The sequence below is a fragment of the Strix aluco genome, chromosome 14 (genome assembly GCF_031877795.1).
Source record: "Strix aluco isolate bStrAlu1 chromosome 14, bStrAlu1.hap1, whole genome shotgun sequence".
In the NCBI taxonomy this organism is placed as follows: Eukaryota; Metazoa; Chordata; class Aves; order Strigiformes; family Strigidae; genus Strix; species Strix aluco.
Window position 1 is genome coordinate 15224277 of NC_133944.1, and position 19004 is coordinate 15243280.

The 19004-nt window shown below is 34.9% G+C and overlaps 1 protein-coding gene across 8 annotated transcripts in view; it reads left to right on the forward strand.

The window, feature by feature from the left end:
* PHKB (phosphorylase kinase regulatory subunit beta) overlaps positions 1–19004 on the forward strand; it is an 86008-nt gene that overhangs the window by 14681 nt on the left and 52323 nt on the right. For 6 of the 8 annotated variants that reach the window (XM_074839181.1, XM_074839182.1, XM_074839184.1 and 3 more), the window contains 5 exons: positions 350–449; positions 3602–3709; positions 6294–6374; positions 9827–9942; positions 17316–17379. In XM_074839181.1, the coding sequence (XP_074695282.1) occupies positions 350–449; positions 3602–3709; positions 6294–6374; positions 9827–9942; positions 17316–17379 (469 nt within the window). Of the gene's footprint in view, positions 1–349; positions 450–3601; positions 3710–4652; positions 4741–6293; positions 6375–9826; positions 9943–17315; positions 17380–19004 lie in introns of those variants that run through there. The other 2 variants (XM_074839187.1, XM_074839188.1) reach the window with 2 other exon arrangements.

The following is a 19004-nucleotide window of genomic DNA, read 5'->3' on the forward strand; positions in this document are numbered from 1 at the left end:
TAATGAATGGCAGACATTTTGTAGAGTAAAAGAGAAATTGCCTTTGTGTTTTAGATCTCTCAAGGAGCACAGAGCAGTAGCTTATAATATCAGCAAGGATATTTTTTTCTTTTTAAATTTTGAAATAAGAACGTGTAAGTTGCAATGTAAACTAAAAAGCTTTTTTTTTTTAAAAAAAAAATTAAGGAAGAATGGGTAGGGCTATAAGTATGTTGATATGAGTGTGGGCACCACTATACAACAGTCCTAGTTAAATGCCTAATATTCCAAAGCACTAATGTGTCCTTTTCTTCTTTTTCCCCCCCTAATGCATTTTCAATTTGTTTTATGAGTTATCTCTCTTACCCAGGCGTATTGATGATGACAAGGGAAGGACTCATGAACTGGAGCATTCTGCTATAAAGTGTATGAGAGGAATTCTCTACTGCTACATGCGTCAGGCCGATAAGGTAAAACACCATAGTGTGAACACAGGCACTCAATTCTAAGGGATTAATTAAACTGAAAACTAACTTCTAAATATGGATGGAATTCAAGAGGGGAATGCAGTATTACTATGTGCCCAGCTAAGAACAGCTGCTTCGTTATTGTCAGGCTGCAGCACTGTTTTAGGGCATAGAAGACATGAGCATTTTGCAAAGTAAACTTGCGAAGGGCATACCTGAAACTTCCTTCTGCAGTTATTTATCCTGTTTAAATATTAGACCATTAGTAATTGGGGGTTTTTTAATGTCTTTTTAGTGTTTAAATGGAAAGATGTAGAATTTCTTTTAGCTAAGGCTGGAGAGTTTTCTTTGCACTGTTAACTTGGTTATTACATTTGCATTTGTTCCCCTTACCTAGGTGATTGTTTTGATTATTTTGCTTGTTTCTTTAGCATCCACTTTCCAGTATTCTTTGACTTAATGATGTAAATTCAGAAGGGCAGCAACCCAAATTGAATAAGGAAACAGAGTAATTTACTTACATTATAATACAGTCGTTTTATTTAGCCTGTAATCCTCTTGTGAGTATACTCTGAATATTCCTGAATATTCAGGGCTTCTCCTTATCAGAATTTATATATGGTGCATTAATTTTGCATAGTGGTTAGCAGTAATTCTGCAGGTAGTTAAATATCTATATTCCATGTGATTATTTTAAGTTTCATGTCATTGACTTTTAACTGTATTATTAAAAGTAATTTTCATTTTACCACATAGCTTCCATCACTTACTCTAAGCACACAAACTGAAATGTAAAGTCCATAGGCATGTAATATCAATGATAATAATAATAAGCAAATCGAGTGTATTGCCAGTTGTATTTATGCTGACATGATATTTTTTTTCTCAGTTTTCTTAGTCTGTTTCTTTGTAGTCTTGTATCTTTAAATAATATTGACCTAAATTGATCTTATTACATTTGTTCTTCTCTTTGGCATGCAGTGGTTTGTTTTGAGGAGGATGAGTACAGATAGGAATAATGAGCATTAAATTAACACAGATGTCACACTGCTGACATACTGGTTGTCAGTTTTTGCCTTGATTACTGTAAATGCTTCTCTCTTCCTACAGTGTAGTAGTAAACAGTCTCTGGTACCTAACAGACGTAAGTCAAACTGGACTTTATTCTGAGAGACTTTGTATGTGCTAGTCCCATGTAGAAAGAAGATGTTTTTTAATAATATGAATTACATATGCCCAATGCATGACTTGAATAGATGCTGCTGCTTGTGAAGAAAATTGCAGATGTTATATTCTATTGCTAATGAACATACGAGTCATGACCTAAAATGTATTGAACGTGTTCATGGGCTAGACATAACTCTGTAAAATTGTATTCACTTTCTTGCTTCTGGGGCACATGCTATGCTATGTATGATTTGTTGGTAGAGAAGAATATCCAATGAATATAAGATCAGTGTTGAAAATGTGAAATGTGGACCAAGTACTGTCAGTTATTGTCAGAAGATTCCAAAACTGTTGGAGAGCATAGCATGACTTGAGAAATTATGGAGAAGGATCTTCTTTTGTTACCTTCATTCTTTTCTTTGTGAATTTGATTTCCTTTCTCTGTGCTATTGGCAGCTCTCTGACAGTCCAGATTGTTTTCTAAAATGGTTTTGTAAGGTAGCAGACATCTTATTTTGTGACACAAAAGGAATCAAAACTACTGTAAAACCACTATAGTTCTTATTTCACACCTTTGTTGTTAACCTCTTGTATTAGTAATTAATTTTACATTACTACAATTTTGCATTTCATCTCCATCATAAGAGATTCTGTATCATAGAGGCTCATTCTGAGGTCCAGTGATAGTGTCCACGAATAAAAAGTAATTTTAATCTGGGGTACTATTCTTCCTATCTATGATCTTTATGTTTTCTTCTTCAGCTATCAGCTTTGCCTCCTAGTATCTGTAAACATTTCACTGTACATCTGATTGTTACAAACTGTGCTCACCAAAATAAATCTTTGTTTTCTCATGTACTCTTTTATACTAGATATTCTTAGCTCTTGCATCTTTTCATTTGTTACATGAGCTACATGTGGCAATTTCTGAACACTTTTGTAGGTCTATAACCCAGAAGGCTTAAAAATTATTAATAACAATAATAATACCTTTTTTTGTTTTAAAGCCTTTATCGCATTGTCAAATGGTACAATAATAATTACTAAATTTTATGGATCATGATTCATAATAATTATTAAAACTATTGTTGCCAACAAAAGTTTTGGGCTCTTGCACTCCAGTGAGAGCTTTAAACTAGGAATAGTGCGCAGGAGAGAGTGTGAGAGAGCGCAATCAAGTGAGGAAGTGGTGGATGGGGTACGCAAGCAAAGGGCCTGGGGTGATGTGAACAGAAGGCGCATAGTATTAACTGAAGTGGAGTTGTCTCAAGAGTACGTGTGGAAATAAGGACGTACTGATGGGACAGCATTGCGCAGAAGAAAGCTCTCATACCCCTTCTGGGAAAACGGCATGCTTGGGTGCCCCTCAGAAATGCCTGGACACCAATGCATGCAACATGGGGAACAAAAAGGAGGAATTAGAAGTAATGAGTACAGCTCCAGGGCTACAGATCAAGTGACTGGAATGCTGAGATGGAAGGATGCAGGCTCTTTAGGACAGGGCAGGAAGGTGTGGAGGGGAGTTGCCCCATATGTGAGAGAGTAGCTGGAATTCATGGTACTCTGCTAGGGAAACTGGGTGAGCCAGTTGAGAGCTTATGGATCAGAATTCTATATGTACATTTCAGATCTGTGAATTCGAGGTCGGGGTGGTATGCTTTGACATGCTTTCTGCTAAGATTTCACCTCCAGTAAATGAGATGGTGTTTGTCCAGAAGATGGAAGTGACTAAGCATCTGTAGCTGTCTCTTACAGATTTTTTTTTTTTCCTACCAAACCCAAATAGATTAAATAGATGAGTTGAATATATGTATACTTTATGTATGAAATAGTTTCTGATGAGTTTCAGAAACTGTTGTTTTTAAGTTTTACATAGTGGTCATATCAAGAAATTGTGAATTACCTGAGTTATCTAGTAAATTTGTGGTTGCCAAACATACTGAAATTACTGACTTTGATTTTACATTTTGCCTTTAATTCACCTTTAGGTTCAGCAATTTAAGCAAGACCCCAAACCATCTGAATGTCTTCATTCTGTTTTCAGTGCAAACACTGGAGATGAGGTCTTCTCCCATAAGGAATATGGTCACCTTCAGGTAAAATATGCATGTGTGTGTAAATGAAAGTTTGAATGATTTTAAATAATGTTATTGTTGTCTCCATTCTTTCATGATGTAGCTGTCTCAGTTTGTTTAGATTTCTGTTAGATGTGTTGTACTTGATAAAATTGAGATCCCTTCTGCATCTTTTGGTGAAAAAGACTGTTTTGAAATATAACTCAGTGGTATGTTTTAGTCAGAAGGTACTGAAATATCTCTGGGATTTGTGGAGATAGATGGTTGTTTTTTTATGAAGTTGCTTCTGTTTGAGAACAACAAATGGCTGTCAATAAATAATCCTGGCCAAAAAAATGTTGAAGTCATCAGTAAAATGAAAGATTTAGTATAATCTTACATTGAATATTATATTTTTTATTAACATTTCCAACCTTATTTTCTATGTCTGAGCAATTTGCATTCATAGTTTAGATTTTAATATACACCGTCAAGAGCTTTGTCTAGTTACAAATTGTTGCTCACTATTTTGTGTAGTCGTTCCTAGTCAATTCATTGCATAATTGATTGTTTTATTGTCTTTCATAACCAAGGTGTTGATTTACTCTTTTCCTTCTCTTTACCTTCAGACCCTTTTTTGCGTTCATTACCTTGTTCTTTTGCATTCCATAACTCTGTGTACTCTTAGTTCAGAAATTGCTAGTGAAATTATTCAGAAGTGACAGTAGGTTGATAATTATTCAATTTTGTGGTGACAACATCACTTAAATAGTTTGTACAGTAAGCGTGTTGGATTCAGGAAATGTATGTTCTGAGAAAAATGACTTGTGGAATGCTAAGTTAGCATTTTGGACTCCTGTGTGAAGCTTCCTGAAAATGCACATCTTTTATCTGCAGGAGGAGACAATAATTTTGGGACCTGGGGAGCACTCTATGATAGTTCAAAGTCTTTGTTTTTTGTGGCAACTCAACCCTTCCCATAAACGTGAATACACATTCCCTTCAGTCATCAGCAAATCTCAAAACATAAAGGCTTTTCAGCTCGGTGGAGACAACAGAAAACAGTAACTGAGGTGGTTCGGTTGGGAAGAATGGAATATATTACATAGCTGGTCTGCTGTTACTGCTGTACTTGGTGCTTTTTGGATTGTGTTAAGAAACTCGAATCAGTGGTCTTTAAATCCTTTGGAATTTTTAAAATTTGGACCTTATTCTTAACCTGCTTGTGTTTCAGATGAGAAACCAAATTTTTTGTCCTAGGTGGTTTCTCTGAATTTCATATGCTAAGATTATGGTTTTATAGCTCATTGAAGCAAGTTACTGTGATAAACTTACTTTCTCTATTGAAGTTGTACAGATTCTCAGTTATACTAGAATTCTGTGTAAGAAAAGCAGTTTTCTTTGATTTATTAATAAATTGACATTGTGGTGCTCATCTGTACAGCTGCTGAAGGTAATTACTGTTAATAATAAATGCTATGTACAGCTACAAAAGAAAACAGTTTTTCAAAAATATAAACACAGAATGGTTTGTGTTGGAAGGGAGCTTAAAGATCCTCTTGTTCCAACCCCCCTGCCATGGACAGGGACACCTTCCACTAGACCAGGTTGCTCAAAGCCACGTCCAGCCTCCAGGGAGGGGACAGCCACAGCCTCTCTAGGCAACCTGTTCCAGTGTCTCACCACCCTCACAGTAAAGAATTTCTTCCTTATATCTACTGTGAATTTATCCTCGTTCAGTTTGAAACTGTTATCTCTCATCCTATCCCTACACTCCCTGATCAAGAGTCCCTCCCCACCTTTCCTGTAGCCCCCTTTAAGTACTGGAAGGCCGCTCTAAGGTCTCCCTGGAGCCTTCTCTTCTCCAGGCTGAACACCCCCAACTCTCTCAGCCTGTCCTCACAGGGGAGGTGCTCCAGCCCCCTGATCATGTTTGTGGCCTCCTCTGGACCCTCTCCAACAGGTCCATGTCCTTCTTATGTTGGGGGCCCCAGAGCTGGACCCAGCACTGCAGGGAGGCGTCTCACAAGAGCGGAGTAGAGGGGGAGAATCCCCTCCCTCGACCTGCTGGCCACACTTCTCTTGATGCAGCCCAGGACACGGTTGGCTTTCTGGGCTGCAAGCGCATATCGTATCTGAATGTTGTAATTATACTTCTGTCAGTCTGTAACGCTGAAATTCCAGTTTGGGATAAAGTGATTTGCTTTTTAGATGTGCTGTGTGCCATTCAGTGTGCTACTTGCCTTCTTGGTGCTCTACTTGCTTATAAATTGGCATATATGTAAATGTAAACCAGCTTGTGACTGAAGTGATTGTCTGCAGGTCAAAGCAATACGCCTAAGCAAAAACATTTTAATATCATAATTTCAAATAACTTAAAAAATGATACTGCAGCAGAAGTTTTAGAGGACAATGCTTGTTTGTGGCATTTCTTCCTATTGATTGTTTCCACATCATTACATCTAGGATATTGGTAGATTAGGATAATATTTTTAAAGAACCAAAATTGTGTTATAGTGGGACCATCTTTGTTAGTGAGTAATACCACATTTAGCTTGTTTGTTTATGTGACTCCAATAAACATAAAGTTAATTATAGTTTCCTTTCTTTTTTTTAATTACTTCAGATAAATGCTTTGTCGTTATTTCTCCTCTATTTGGTTGAGATGATCTCTTCGGGGCTGCAGATTATCTACAACACAGATGAGGTACAAATCAATTTCCAATGTTAAAACACTTGCTTCATTAAGTTGTTTGGTTTTATTTCCTTGGTTTTATTTAATTGCTAACTGTAAAATAATTGTTCTGGAAATACACTGCAGGTATTCTCCACTTTTAATGGAAGTCAGAAAAGATAAATGGATTGAATGGATGGTGAAATAAATTAATAGCTAATAAAGTGTTATATATGCAAGGAGTGAATGTAACACGACATTGAAAACTTTTATAGTTCCCTGCTATTTCTGAAAGGTACAAAGTCAAGAAATAAAAGGTCTGTTAGGACGATTAACTTCTGGCTATGTTGTTGTCACTTTTCACCTTATTTCAAACTGTCAGTCAGTGCATTCTGTCCAGTGGAATTTCAATAAAATAAATAGTAAGGTTAATTTTCTGGAAAGCTGAAAGACTTTCTTCAAATACATACGAACCTATGGGTGTTGAGAAGTTTTGTTTATCTTCAATTGAAAACAAAACGATTTTATATAATTCTAAGAGATGCGAGATTTTTAACTGCTCTGTAAATAAGATAATAATAGCCACCATGGCCTTGACTTGAAGACAGATTGTGTCAGGACAACCTGCTGTCCTGCTCTAAAATGGGGTTATGTTTTGAGACAGGAACAGAAAGCACAATTTTTATTTTTATTCCAATTTTCTTAATTGGGATTTGTTTAAATATACTCTGGTCTGTTTAATAGTCACTACCGTATTGACTTAAAAAGTATAAGTGCACTTATAGTACTACCATTTTGAAAAAAGGGGGATTTTTCCAGTAATACTGTATGTGCATTGTATTTCTAAAATGAACATCTTTGTTAATGTTTTTTCTTTAGATAATGAGAAAACTAAGTGATGCAACTTGTCTTCTTTCTCATTTAGTTAGGTCATATGATAGATGTATTATTTTCTCTGAGTTGCCTTTATGTCTGTGAGGAGGCAAGTGTATATAATTATGTATTTACTCAGCTTGACTTATAATTTATATTATCCTCCAGATGTTTGCATTTAATTAGAGAATCAACAGAAAAAGTGCATGTGTATAGACTCTCCAGTCAATGGATATTACCCACTTCAATGCCAGGATGTAGTTTTCATTGCAACCACACCCTAGAAATCTGTGGACTATGGAGATTTATACTAAGATTATTTTACCAGAGACCTGCACATTCTATTAACCCCTGTATAGCTTCAACAATTGTATATATTCTCAGATCTTACTAATGCCACATAATTATGGTATTTCCAAGTTTTCCTATGTCTCTAGATAATATTTAGCATAGTGGCATTGGCAGCACTGTGGATGTGGCAATCTGCTACCCAAACATCAAATTGGATATTTCTTTCCAGTTATATCATTGCACGATGTATTCAGTCTCTTTCCTTTCGTAGAGAGAGGGTTTTGAACCAGTGCTAGCATAGTGGAAGGTGCTGGCAGATGGCTGATATTTGGCAAGCTGTTTGCATGAGTATGTTTGTACACAGAACTCCTGGCTTCGGAGACACTCCCTGTATACCAGACTGCTTGATGTCAGGCATGGCAGCTGTCAGTGAGTTACCCTCTAGTTGCATCTGTTTGCAGTTGAAAAATTAATTTAATTGCATCTTTGCATCCATAACAAAGAGAACAGTATATGATTGTGCAAGTGAATAAATTTGAGAGCAGTTATCTACACATAAAACAGAGTAACACTAGTATTTGCAGTCATCCATGCTGCATGTGTATTCTTTATTACACCTTGCTCTCCACATGCTTGACCAGAAGGATAAATAACACAGACAATCCATAATTTCTGTAAGTGCTTTAGCATTGCCTTGGTTATAGCATTTACATGCCCATAATATGAATGATTGCTCTCTGAAGACTTTTTGGTTTGCAACCAGTTATCTGCTACCTTTTTTCTGTAAATCTGCTATTTGTAAACCCTTGGTTAGTCTCGTAAAATATCTGTAACTGAGCATTTTTTTTCTTTTGTTCTGAACATCATAAATGCTAGAAAGTCATAAGTAAGCTTATATATTTTTATGTGGTGCTTTTTGTTTCTTCACTTAGCTGATGCATCTAAAATTCAGTTAATGATTGAGATAGGAGAAGCCATACTCTTAATCACTGGGTGTTCTAGCTTCATCCAGAGAAAGTTCATTTTAATACAACCAAATGCTAAACTACAGCAATGAATAATACTGGGCATATCTAAAAAGTGGGACAGTCTGTTTCCTTGAAAGTACTAGCTATGAAAAGATTTAGTGTGCAGATAATTGTACATGAGCACCCCACAGTAAAATTTTAGCAGAGACGTATATATAGAGAGAGACCAGGAAGTATAGAATTATGTGTATCACTGGTAGACTGGTATTAGCATAAAGAACGTACCTGAAATAGTAACTTTTTAAGATTTAAAGAAAAATGGCAAGAAAAAGACAAAATAGAGGTATGTAGATAAATTAAAATGGAAGCAAATACCTTTCAGTAAAATATTTAGTTTTTATCTCATCGCTCATTAAAAAAAATAAATTCACTTGACTGTAGTAAAGTGGATCCTCCTGTACTTCCCCAATATGCTTGTGTGATAGCCATTGCAATATTCTCTTTTCCCACAGAATCCTCTAGAATAATTTGGGTGGGAGGGGATGAAATCCCTGCTTTGGTGGATGAACCACTGTAAATCTTGTGTTTGTTGTTAAATTTCCTGTAAATTCTAATCTGTGGACTCTCTGAACTGTAAAATTTATCATCAATTTAACTTTTCTACAATTGAGCAACTCAAATGTCTTTCGACAGTGTAAATGAGGAAAAAGTATCTGCTTAAATAAGTCCTCAGCTGTAGTTAAATACACCTTATATACCTTAAAATACCCTTAAATACCTTAGTATTCAGTTGAAACAAATTGATCCAAGAGATTTTAATTATAATAAATTGGTTTTATTTGTGTTTATAAAGGAGTGTGTTTGAATGTGCATAAGTACGTATTATCTGAAGCTAATATAATAAAATTTTGGCATATCAATTCTCTTAAAATGAATTAAGAAATAGCACCAAGATTTCTGTCTCCTAATCTTCTAGGATTTAATTTCTTTTGCTCTCTGATGTTGTTTTTAGGAGAAACCTTTTTTTAAAAGATCAAAATGCTACCTTTTTGGAGCTCTTCAAATATGTTTCTTGAATATGAAATCATTTTTATCCTTGGCTTTGTAGGAACTTTTGCATAAATCACATCACCTAATTTGGGACAGTTCTTAATATTTTGTGGTTAAAAACTGGGTTTAAAGAGAATATCTGAACTTGGGAACATCATTTTCAGAGTGGTGTGGGGAGAAAAGGATGGAAGGCACAAGTATGATGGCTGAGGAAAACAACTTTTTTTGAAAAGATGAACGGAAGAAAATTATGCTTTCATTTTCTTTCAGTCAGTTTCCTTCTTTCTTTTTTATTTCTTATAGGTGTCCTTCATTCAAAATCTTGTGTTTTGTGTGGAAAGAGCCTATCGGGTACCAGATTTTGGTGTCTGGGAAAGAGGAAGTAAATACAACAATGGCAGTCCAGAGCTCCATTCAAGGTAGGTGAGCAAATGTAGCTCTTTCAGTCAAAGCAAGTAAATGTGATATGAATAAAAAGAATTCATGGGGTGAGTTAAAAATAATAATGCGTTAAAATACTGTTTGAACTGAATTAAGGTTCTCTAAAGACTGACATATATTTTGGGAAAATGTGAATCCTGATTTCATCATATGCATGCTGAAATAACCGCATAGATGCTTAGCTATTTGAGTATTCAAATTCCAATAATTATGTGCAGCTGCATGCATATATTTCTGAAAATTGTGTTCAGATCAGTTCAGACTCTTGAGGCATGTGCAGTAGATTGGATTCACAAAAATGTTTAGGAATATCCTGATTTAAGATGTTGACTCATGAGTCTATATTTTCTCATCTCCACTGGGAGGAAGATGCTGGGCTGGGCTGGACACTGTGGAGGATAGCCTAGTGCACAAGTTCTTTTCCAGTTTCTTCAGATGCTACACGTAACTGGGCGCTGTGACCCCTGTCCTGTGAGACAGCTAGGAATGGTCATAACATTTTAATATTAGTGTGGTCCAGTTCAATTCAATGGAATTGCTCACATGCTGTCTATCTTGAATGACCAAATCTGTAATCTGACAACTTGATTTTTCTGGTGTTACTATTATTTTCTTCACTCTGACTTCTGAGATTTTATTAATCATAAAAATGACTATAGCTTGGATATCTTAGGATTTTTAAAATATCATCGATCATCATAATTATCGTGGGCTTGCAAATAATACGCTTGTGTTTCTTCCAGTCTTTGATGTTGCCAGATGAACCTGTGTTCTCATTTCAGAATGAAATAATTTTTCTTAGTTCACGTGTAGGCATGTATTTTAACCTACAGATACAATTACACATCATTGCAGCAAAGCACGTAATTTAGGTTTGTTTTTTTCAGGGCTTTTGTAGAGCTTTAGTACCAGTATGAGAACTGAAAACTCCAATTTGTTATTATATAACCTGCTTTATTAGTTTGTTGGATTTTTTTCTTCCTCCTATGTCTGTAAAATTGTCAAATGACAGACTACATGAGATACTTAGAATCATATACTTACTTCTGCATCTTGCCTTGCACAAATTCACAAAAGGAACACTGAAACTCCTGTGTTTCCTCTTATTTGCAGTGCTCTGGTTATTCAGTATGTGAATTTCCTTCAGGGAAAACTGAACATCTTTTAACCAGATGGAAATGGGCATGTATTCTTGTCTTAATCTAGACTGACATTTATAGGTTGGTTTTTCTAAGGGTGAAGTTTTATGAGATAGACTGAGCCAATCTAACAGATCATTGAGCTGGCACAAAAGGAAGTACAGAGCTTGGTCCTAATTTAAGAAGTAGATTTTGGTCATCAGAAGCAGGTATTGCCCCTATTTATCTTTCCTTGTGTGCGTGTTGATACTCTACTTCACTGTAGGAAGCCAGTAGACAATTTTCCTTGTTCTCATAAATCAGAAAAAGTAGAAGAGGAACATGTGCCAAAAGATGTGTTTAGATATTATTGAGGGAAGCTCTGGATACACTAAAACATTCTCTATACTTTGTTATGCTCCTATTGTAGTGTATCCATCTAAGACATCTCTAAAAAAAATTTAAAAAAAATTCAAGAAGTAATTATAACTAATCAGGCCTAGTCATGAATGATACATGTATGTCTTCAGTGATTATGGACTCCAAACCAGTCATTTAAGTTTCAGTATTAAATATGCTGTACTCCTGGCTGTTAAAAGTCGCATTGTAAGTCTACATGCAGTGTGTGTTTGCTTTCAAAATTAGAAGTTAATTCTTGTCTTTTATTGAAAGAGGCTTTCTTTTTAAAGAAGGTGTTATATAATATGAAGTCCATGAATAATAACTGAAAATTATAGCCTGTGTTAGAAGATGCAGATATTTTAAGTCTTTACACAGTCTTCGTATTCTAGCTTAGTACAGTTCAAAACACTTCTAATAAATGATAAATTGCAAAACACTCTGTGGACCAGGTCTTCATTGATGTATGCAAATTGATGTCTTACTGGTTCAAAGGCAAGGTTTGTAACAGCTTTTATTATAGTGTGATCCCCTTCCCGTACGGCTGAACTTCTGAAAAATTAATTTGTCCTGTAACCATTTGATCAAGCTGTTCTCCAGGCATCTGCTGAGTACCTCTGCAAAATGTCTTTGACATCTCCCATATGTACTGTGAGAATAATGAAACTGCTGAAGTGCAGTCTTCATATTCCAAACCTAAGGCTGTAGAGCCTTGCTAAATCTTGCTCTTCTCTGTAGTGTAGGTATTATATTGCTATAGTGCTGTCCTCCTTGTTCTATTTTGTTTTGTCTAGTTATGAAATTATTGTTGTTGTGGGATTGTTTTTTGGTTTGTTGTTGGGTTGGTTTTTTATTTTAACATCCCTTGTGGTGTTTGACATTCCAGTTGAACTGCACAGTTCTTGGGTGGAGGCAAGAAACTGTGAAGGGAGGAGGATTAAGGATATGCTTTAAGGTGTGTTTTGATCAGCAGTAGCTAAGAATATGCAAATTTTAGTGTTTGTCCTCAGGTATTTTACTGAGAGGGTAAATCTAACAAAAATTACTGAGAATTATGAATGATGTTTAAGTGAATTTAATAATGCTTTTTTAGCAAGCTGGAAGTGTAATTTCTCTAGTTCCTCAGCTTCCCCTGCCCAAAATGTGGATCACGGTCAAATGCTACCCCTAGTATTATGATTGCAAGACTGCTCTTCATAATCCATGACAAATGACAATAGTAGGCGGCTACAGTAAGGTCTACAGATTGTGCCTGGGGAGGTTCAGTGTGGCTTTTAAGAACCTTTTCACTTGAAGCTCAGCGAAGCACCAGAGCAGGATGCTCAAAAGAAGTTACAGAATCTCCATCCTTGGAGGTTTTTGAGACTTGTCTAGATGAGGCTATAGTTTACTTGAATTGGTATTGGTTATTGTATCTGGCTTCAAGTGAGATTTCATGTTGGACTAGATGAGTTCCAATGACCTTATGATTGTGTAAAATTTTCAGAGGAATATTTAAAGAGAGTTTGGGTTAGGCTTTGTTTTGGGGCCATCTCCAAGTAAGCATCTTTTTCTCTGGGAACGGAGTCCAGCAGGTTAACACAGCATGTTCATAGCAGACTGCTGAGTGGAGGAAGGAACATATTTATTAAAATAAGTTTTTCCTTTAATTCATACTGTTAAAACAGTCCATTTTTTCTGTTGTTAAATTATAGAGTATGAAGAATGTATTTTCTGTAGAAAGACATGAGCATAACTTTTATTAGAAAGCCTCTTTTCTAATTTGCCCAACAGGAAGACATTAATTGGTAGGAATGAAACAAGCGTCTGAAGTGTGATCATAGTTCTGAAGCATGTTGTGTTGTGTAATTGTTCAGTCTTTTGAAGACATACTTGATACTGTATTGATACTGAGGAGCTGTTCTCAGACTTTTTAAAGTAACTTCCACCTGTCAGTTACTCGTGAATCTTCTAGTAATCTAAGTAGTACTTGCATGTATGGTGAAGGGAATGCTTGATATACCATTGTAATGTGAAGAAATATTAAATGATAGGGGAAAGAAAGCAGTATTTTAATGTTGAGACATTTATATCATTTGCAAGTAATATTTTTGAGTACTGAAGTTTCCAGGGGCTTTGAATAGCTAGAGGTAGAAAAATACTGATCAATTACAGTAGTTAGTATTGTAGAATGACTGAGTATGTAAAATAGAAATTATTTCAAGGAAGGAATCCATATTTGTCTTCAATTTTTTTCAAGCAGTATTGTTCTATATTGTAGATAGAGTGAGTAGTTTTACATTATCTGAATACCAGTGGTTGTTACTGTTGAACAACTATTACTTTACCTTTTTCAGTAATTTTCCTCGCTCTGAAAATATCTGACTGTTGATATTAGAAGTGTTATTTGGAATGGCACAGAAGAATATGAGATTTTAAGTGTGTGGGATTTCTCTGATTTTCATTTTCTATGTATGCAGTTTGATAATAATATTTAACTCCTATGAAAAGTTCTGTTCTGAGTCATCACGCCAGTTTGTTTGATCAATTGCTAGGTGATAATTAAAATAGAGCAATTGTTAGAACAATTACATTTTTGTTTAGGTATTTGAAACAAAGCCAGAAAAATAATTATACTCACAACACTTCTGAATTCAGTTTATTCCTTCATCACATTCTCCAGTACCAAAAGCTTTCATCAGCAGATGATACCGAACTCAGGGATTTCACTACAGTTTGATAGCAGCTGCTCTGAGCAGAACTTAGTTACCCTAATCAGCTTTCTCTTGTTGAACCAATTAGAATTAAATCCCATGACTACTATTTCTGGCAATGTTTCAGAAAGAAAGATGGAATTTTATAAACCTGTTGGTAATAGTTAAAAAGAATTATACAATCTGAAATCAGTGTCTGAAGTACTTCTAATATTAAAACCAACCCAGGTAAAACAGTACTTAAAGTAAACAAAATCTATTACTCTGCACTGAATTTTTTTTTCTATTTTCAATATTTTCTGTGTAATCATAATTGGATCCCATCTTTAAAATATGGACTAGTTAGTAAACATTTGAAAATTGACATTTTATGTTAATAAATAGTACAAATCAGTTTATTTACAGTAAGGTAAAAATGCTGCATGGAGTATAGTAAAGCACAGTCCCTGTTTGCAGCTTTCTGACAAATTGGTTACTCTAAGGTTTTTTTAGGCTGGATAGTGCAGTTGTTTGTCTATACTATTACAACTCCTCTTACACAGAACTTGGGAATTATTGGTGATTATTTTCTGAATATTTTTTCTAATGCAGTGTTGCTTCATTAATTTTTATAAATAAAATATATAGGGCTGACTTATTCAAGAAGTATGTACTCCTAATTTGTTAGTTTTATTATTTCCCTGCAAGCGGAGTGTGGCCCTCAGACTTGTAAGGATGCTTTAATTTTTCACAATCATGACTATCTCTGTGCCAGCATTGTTCTCGTGTTATCTGAGCACATGGATCCTCTGACAAACTATCTTTTTTGTTCCTTGGTTGGCAGTACTGTGTACTTTTTATCCCAAATGAAAGATGGCAAGAAAAATGAAAGTGTAGTTGACTGAGTGGATAATCAGTTTTAGAGAAAAAAGGATATAAACTTTTAACACCTTTTTTTGTCCTTTTTTTAAAAGTGAGTATTTCAAGGAATTGCTGTGCTAATAAATAAACTATTAAATTAATTGTTATATTCTGTTTGTCCCAGACTTTTCTTGGTTCTTAAAACTTCAAACTTTTCAAGTATCCATATATAGCAGTGTGGATGTTTGAGAGTTCTTTTTTGGTATTGTTTTGTGTGTGTGTTTAGTTTGGTTTTGGTTTTCTCCAAATTTGTGTGATGTGCTCAGTTGGAAAAAACACAGTAGCTGCATCTAAATGGTTGTTAGCTGCAGACAGTGTCAACAGCTTCCTCTCCCTTAGAGGGAAAGGCTTTATGGAAAGATGAACCTTTCATGTCTTCTTTCCACAGATTTTTATCTTTCTAAGGTTGGAGGCTTTCTTCCTGCAGTGTTGATCTATGTCCTTGTACTATGTTCTGTCACTTTTGTTTACCCTTATGGTCTTCTTTTAACTTTGAATCTTTTGTCATGTCAGCCTGATTCATTCTGTTTTTTCTTCTTTCAGTCTTTTGCTATATGTCTTCAGATTTGTTAACTTTTAAAGGTTACAAGGTAGACATCTATACTTTACTGGTATTTTGCAGTCTTCCTTTTCTGTTGTCACATTTATTATTGTTTTTTGACTAAACATATTTCAAATTAATTGTCAGCTACTTGGAAAGTAGAGCTCCTATCTAAAGGAATGGGCAGTGAGTAAGAAAGATGAAACTTGATTCTGGAGGAGCTTCAAAGCTGGGACAGACATTTAGGGATAGCACATGGCATGTCAATAAAGTCAATAAATCACTATTTTAATTTATATAGAAATGAAGCAGAGACAGATAAAGGTGCATTGGTCAGAGGCACTGTAGTTAAGGGAGGACAAAGGCATAATTCTGAGTTTTAGCTTTATGAATAAAGTTGGGAGAATAATACTAGGTTTTGTTTTACTGGAGGCTCTCAATCTGTTTTACCAGATCACCTAAGAGAATGTAAAAGGTGTCTGCTTTATTAGCCAGACTTCTGTAGTATTTCTTGTTCCTATACTTTTACGTCACCACTTAGTAAGCAGTGCAGAGTCCTTTCCCTACTTTAGATGCTTGTATTCAATAGTAGAACTGTCAGAAATCTGGTACTGCTATATAATAAGTTTTTTAACTCTAGCACTGTTGGGTACTTGCTCATTTAATATTTTACTTTTTGATGCCCTGTGACCTTAAGATCTACAATTTTGGAATCAATGTACAAAAACTTAGCATTTTATGTGTATGTCAGTGCTTTAGCTCCTTACTGCAGTTAATGGACACATGTGAAGTTGGCCTGTCTGTAATTATGTATTATTTAAAGCAATATTTCAAAATTCAGCTCTCTGTCATACTTCAAATTTCATATAAAACTGTCAAATGCATGTAGATTTCTATTAGATTATCTTGAGCTTTTCTTCAAAAAAATCATCAAAAGTGTGTGCATTGAGAGGGAATGCTTTTTTTTTAAATACAAGGAAAGTATAAGACTACTTTTTTTAATGAAAAGGCCTTGTAAGAGTTGTCTTGTGTATATTTTTATATGTACTGTATAGTTTTCATATCAGTAACAAATTATATTCTAGTTCATAATGATTTAAAAATTTTATAATGATTAGTGATTTTAGTGCTTATTGTCTTTAAACAAACTTGCTAACTTGGAAGCTTGTTGGGAGTATTTCTGGGTCTTGTTTTCTTCGTGATGGATACTATTCATGGAGTAAGTGAAATAAAAGATGTTTCACTATATGGTTGACATCACAAAATCCTCCTTTTCTGAATCCAAATTGATGGGTTCTTTTATTATATCAAAAGCTAGTCAGAAATCAGTCTTCTAAAGTTTAATGCTTGAGCGCTGGGTTGAAAAATTGCGCTGAAGTAAATCCTCTGTTAATACACTATTAGCAAGACCTTGAAATACATAATGCCAGATGTCTAGTAGCAAGGTGAGAGCAGAAGTGCTTTTTCCAGATGGTCTCAGATACCTGAAGACATAAAAATGCTGAAAAGTATTTTTTAAAAAAACCCACCACCAAACAACCCTTTTTGCTGCATCATCATTTTATTAAAATAAAGGTTAAGCACAAAATTCAAATTAAGAAAAGATTATAGCTCTGAAAGCTGTCAAATGTGTTAAATTTTAGTCTGGGCTTCAATTATGACACCTCTGTTTTTTTGTTGTCGTTTTGTTTTCTCCTCAGCTCTGTGGGGCTGGCAAAAGCAGCTTTAGAAGCAATTAATGGTTTCAATCTCTTTGGAAATCAGGTAATAAAAATGTTTGTTTTCTCTCCTTTTTTTTTTTAGCAGTAATGATTTACGCTGTGGATCAGAGGATATTTAGAAATATCTAGCACAGTTAGACTCCAGCTTTAAAAATAGATAGTTTGCAAATTGATTGCTCCTGTGTCAGCTACAGAATCGTCTGATAAAATCATTAGTGTCCTTACTATGAAGATTTCCTTTTTTATTTAAAAAAAAATAATCTAAAACGATTGCATCTTATTCTGAAAAAGGACTTGGTTGCCGTAATCCTTGGTTGAGCATAATACAGTATACCTCTACCTACAAGCCTTACCTTAATTCTGTCTTCTTCCTTCATGTGGCTTTTGATCAAGACTTTAAACAAGCTAGTTGTACATGATTCCACTGCTTTGCTGGGTTTTAATTTCACAGTAATTTCAATGTGTTGCATAGTGGTAAAATCTTTTCCCATCCTTTCACATGGCTTGGATCAATTAAGAAAGCAAGCCTTTTCTTAGATTTTTGTCTCTGACTTATATTCTCCTTCTATGTGCATCTTTTTTTAAGTGTTATACCTACAGGAGTCTATAGCTAAAATAAAAGAATACTCTTCCAAAGTAATGGTCTAGAAAATGTACAAATGGAAGAGATAAGTCATAGTCAGGCTACCAGTGTTGTTAATGAATGGAAGTGAAGGGCAGGAGTGTGGCTAAAAAGAAAGTTGGATAGCATCAATTGAGTGTAGAAATAGTTATAAAACTTGCTGGTGAGTTTTGTCTGTAAATTGTGTGGAAGGGAGAAATAGGTTAGTCAGAAAGTGGTGAGCTCAGTACACTTGAGTACAGCTTTCCATATTCCAGTTTTCGTGGAATCTCTCATCCTTTTTGACTGGTAACTGATGGACCTTGCTCATATGCCCAAATGTCTGTATTTCATAGAAAGGAAACATTAATTGATGAAGCATGTTTTATCTCTTCTTAGGGTAGAGTAACATTAGAAAATTAGTTTAAAAAAATGACATGCATTTACATGAGTAGCATATTTTTATACTTAATTTTTCTGAAGTTAGGCACTATATGATCCTTTTGAACTTGAAGTACTATTTGTATATATTTTGAGTAAAGTTTCTGTATATTCTAGCCAGCTTCAAGGTAGGACTTCTCTTTGTCTTTCTGTAATACCAGTGCTCTCCCTTGTGTTGTAAGTCAGATGGGGCTGACTTCCAGATTGTAATATTTGTCTGTTTTCAAATATTCCACTTCAAGAAACTTGGTTAAATATACTGATTTGCCATAAAGAAGATAGTACAACGAAGAGAAGTTATAAATGGTAAAAGGATAAATGGTGAATAAGGGGAATTCTTAGGTGCTCTTTGTGTGAGCTAATGAGTATAAGCTAGGTCAACTATAATGATGTGACTGAGAGACAGTCCAAATTATGTTCCAAGTTCATTTCTGAATTGCTTGAATTATTAAAACATTCTCAGTTATTTGTGTCTCCATTTTTCTATTGGTAAAACAGAAAGTATAGATCGAAACAGACATATAAAACAATTATTAACACTGTTGGACAAAAAGTTCTTCCTTATAGCTTATTCACATAAAAACAACTGTTAAAGTAAACTTTTTAGAGCTATTCAGATGCCTGGG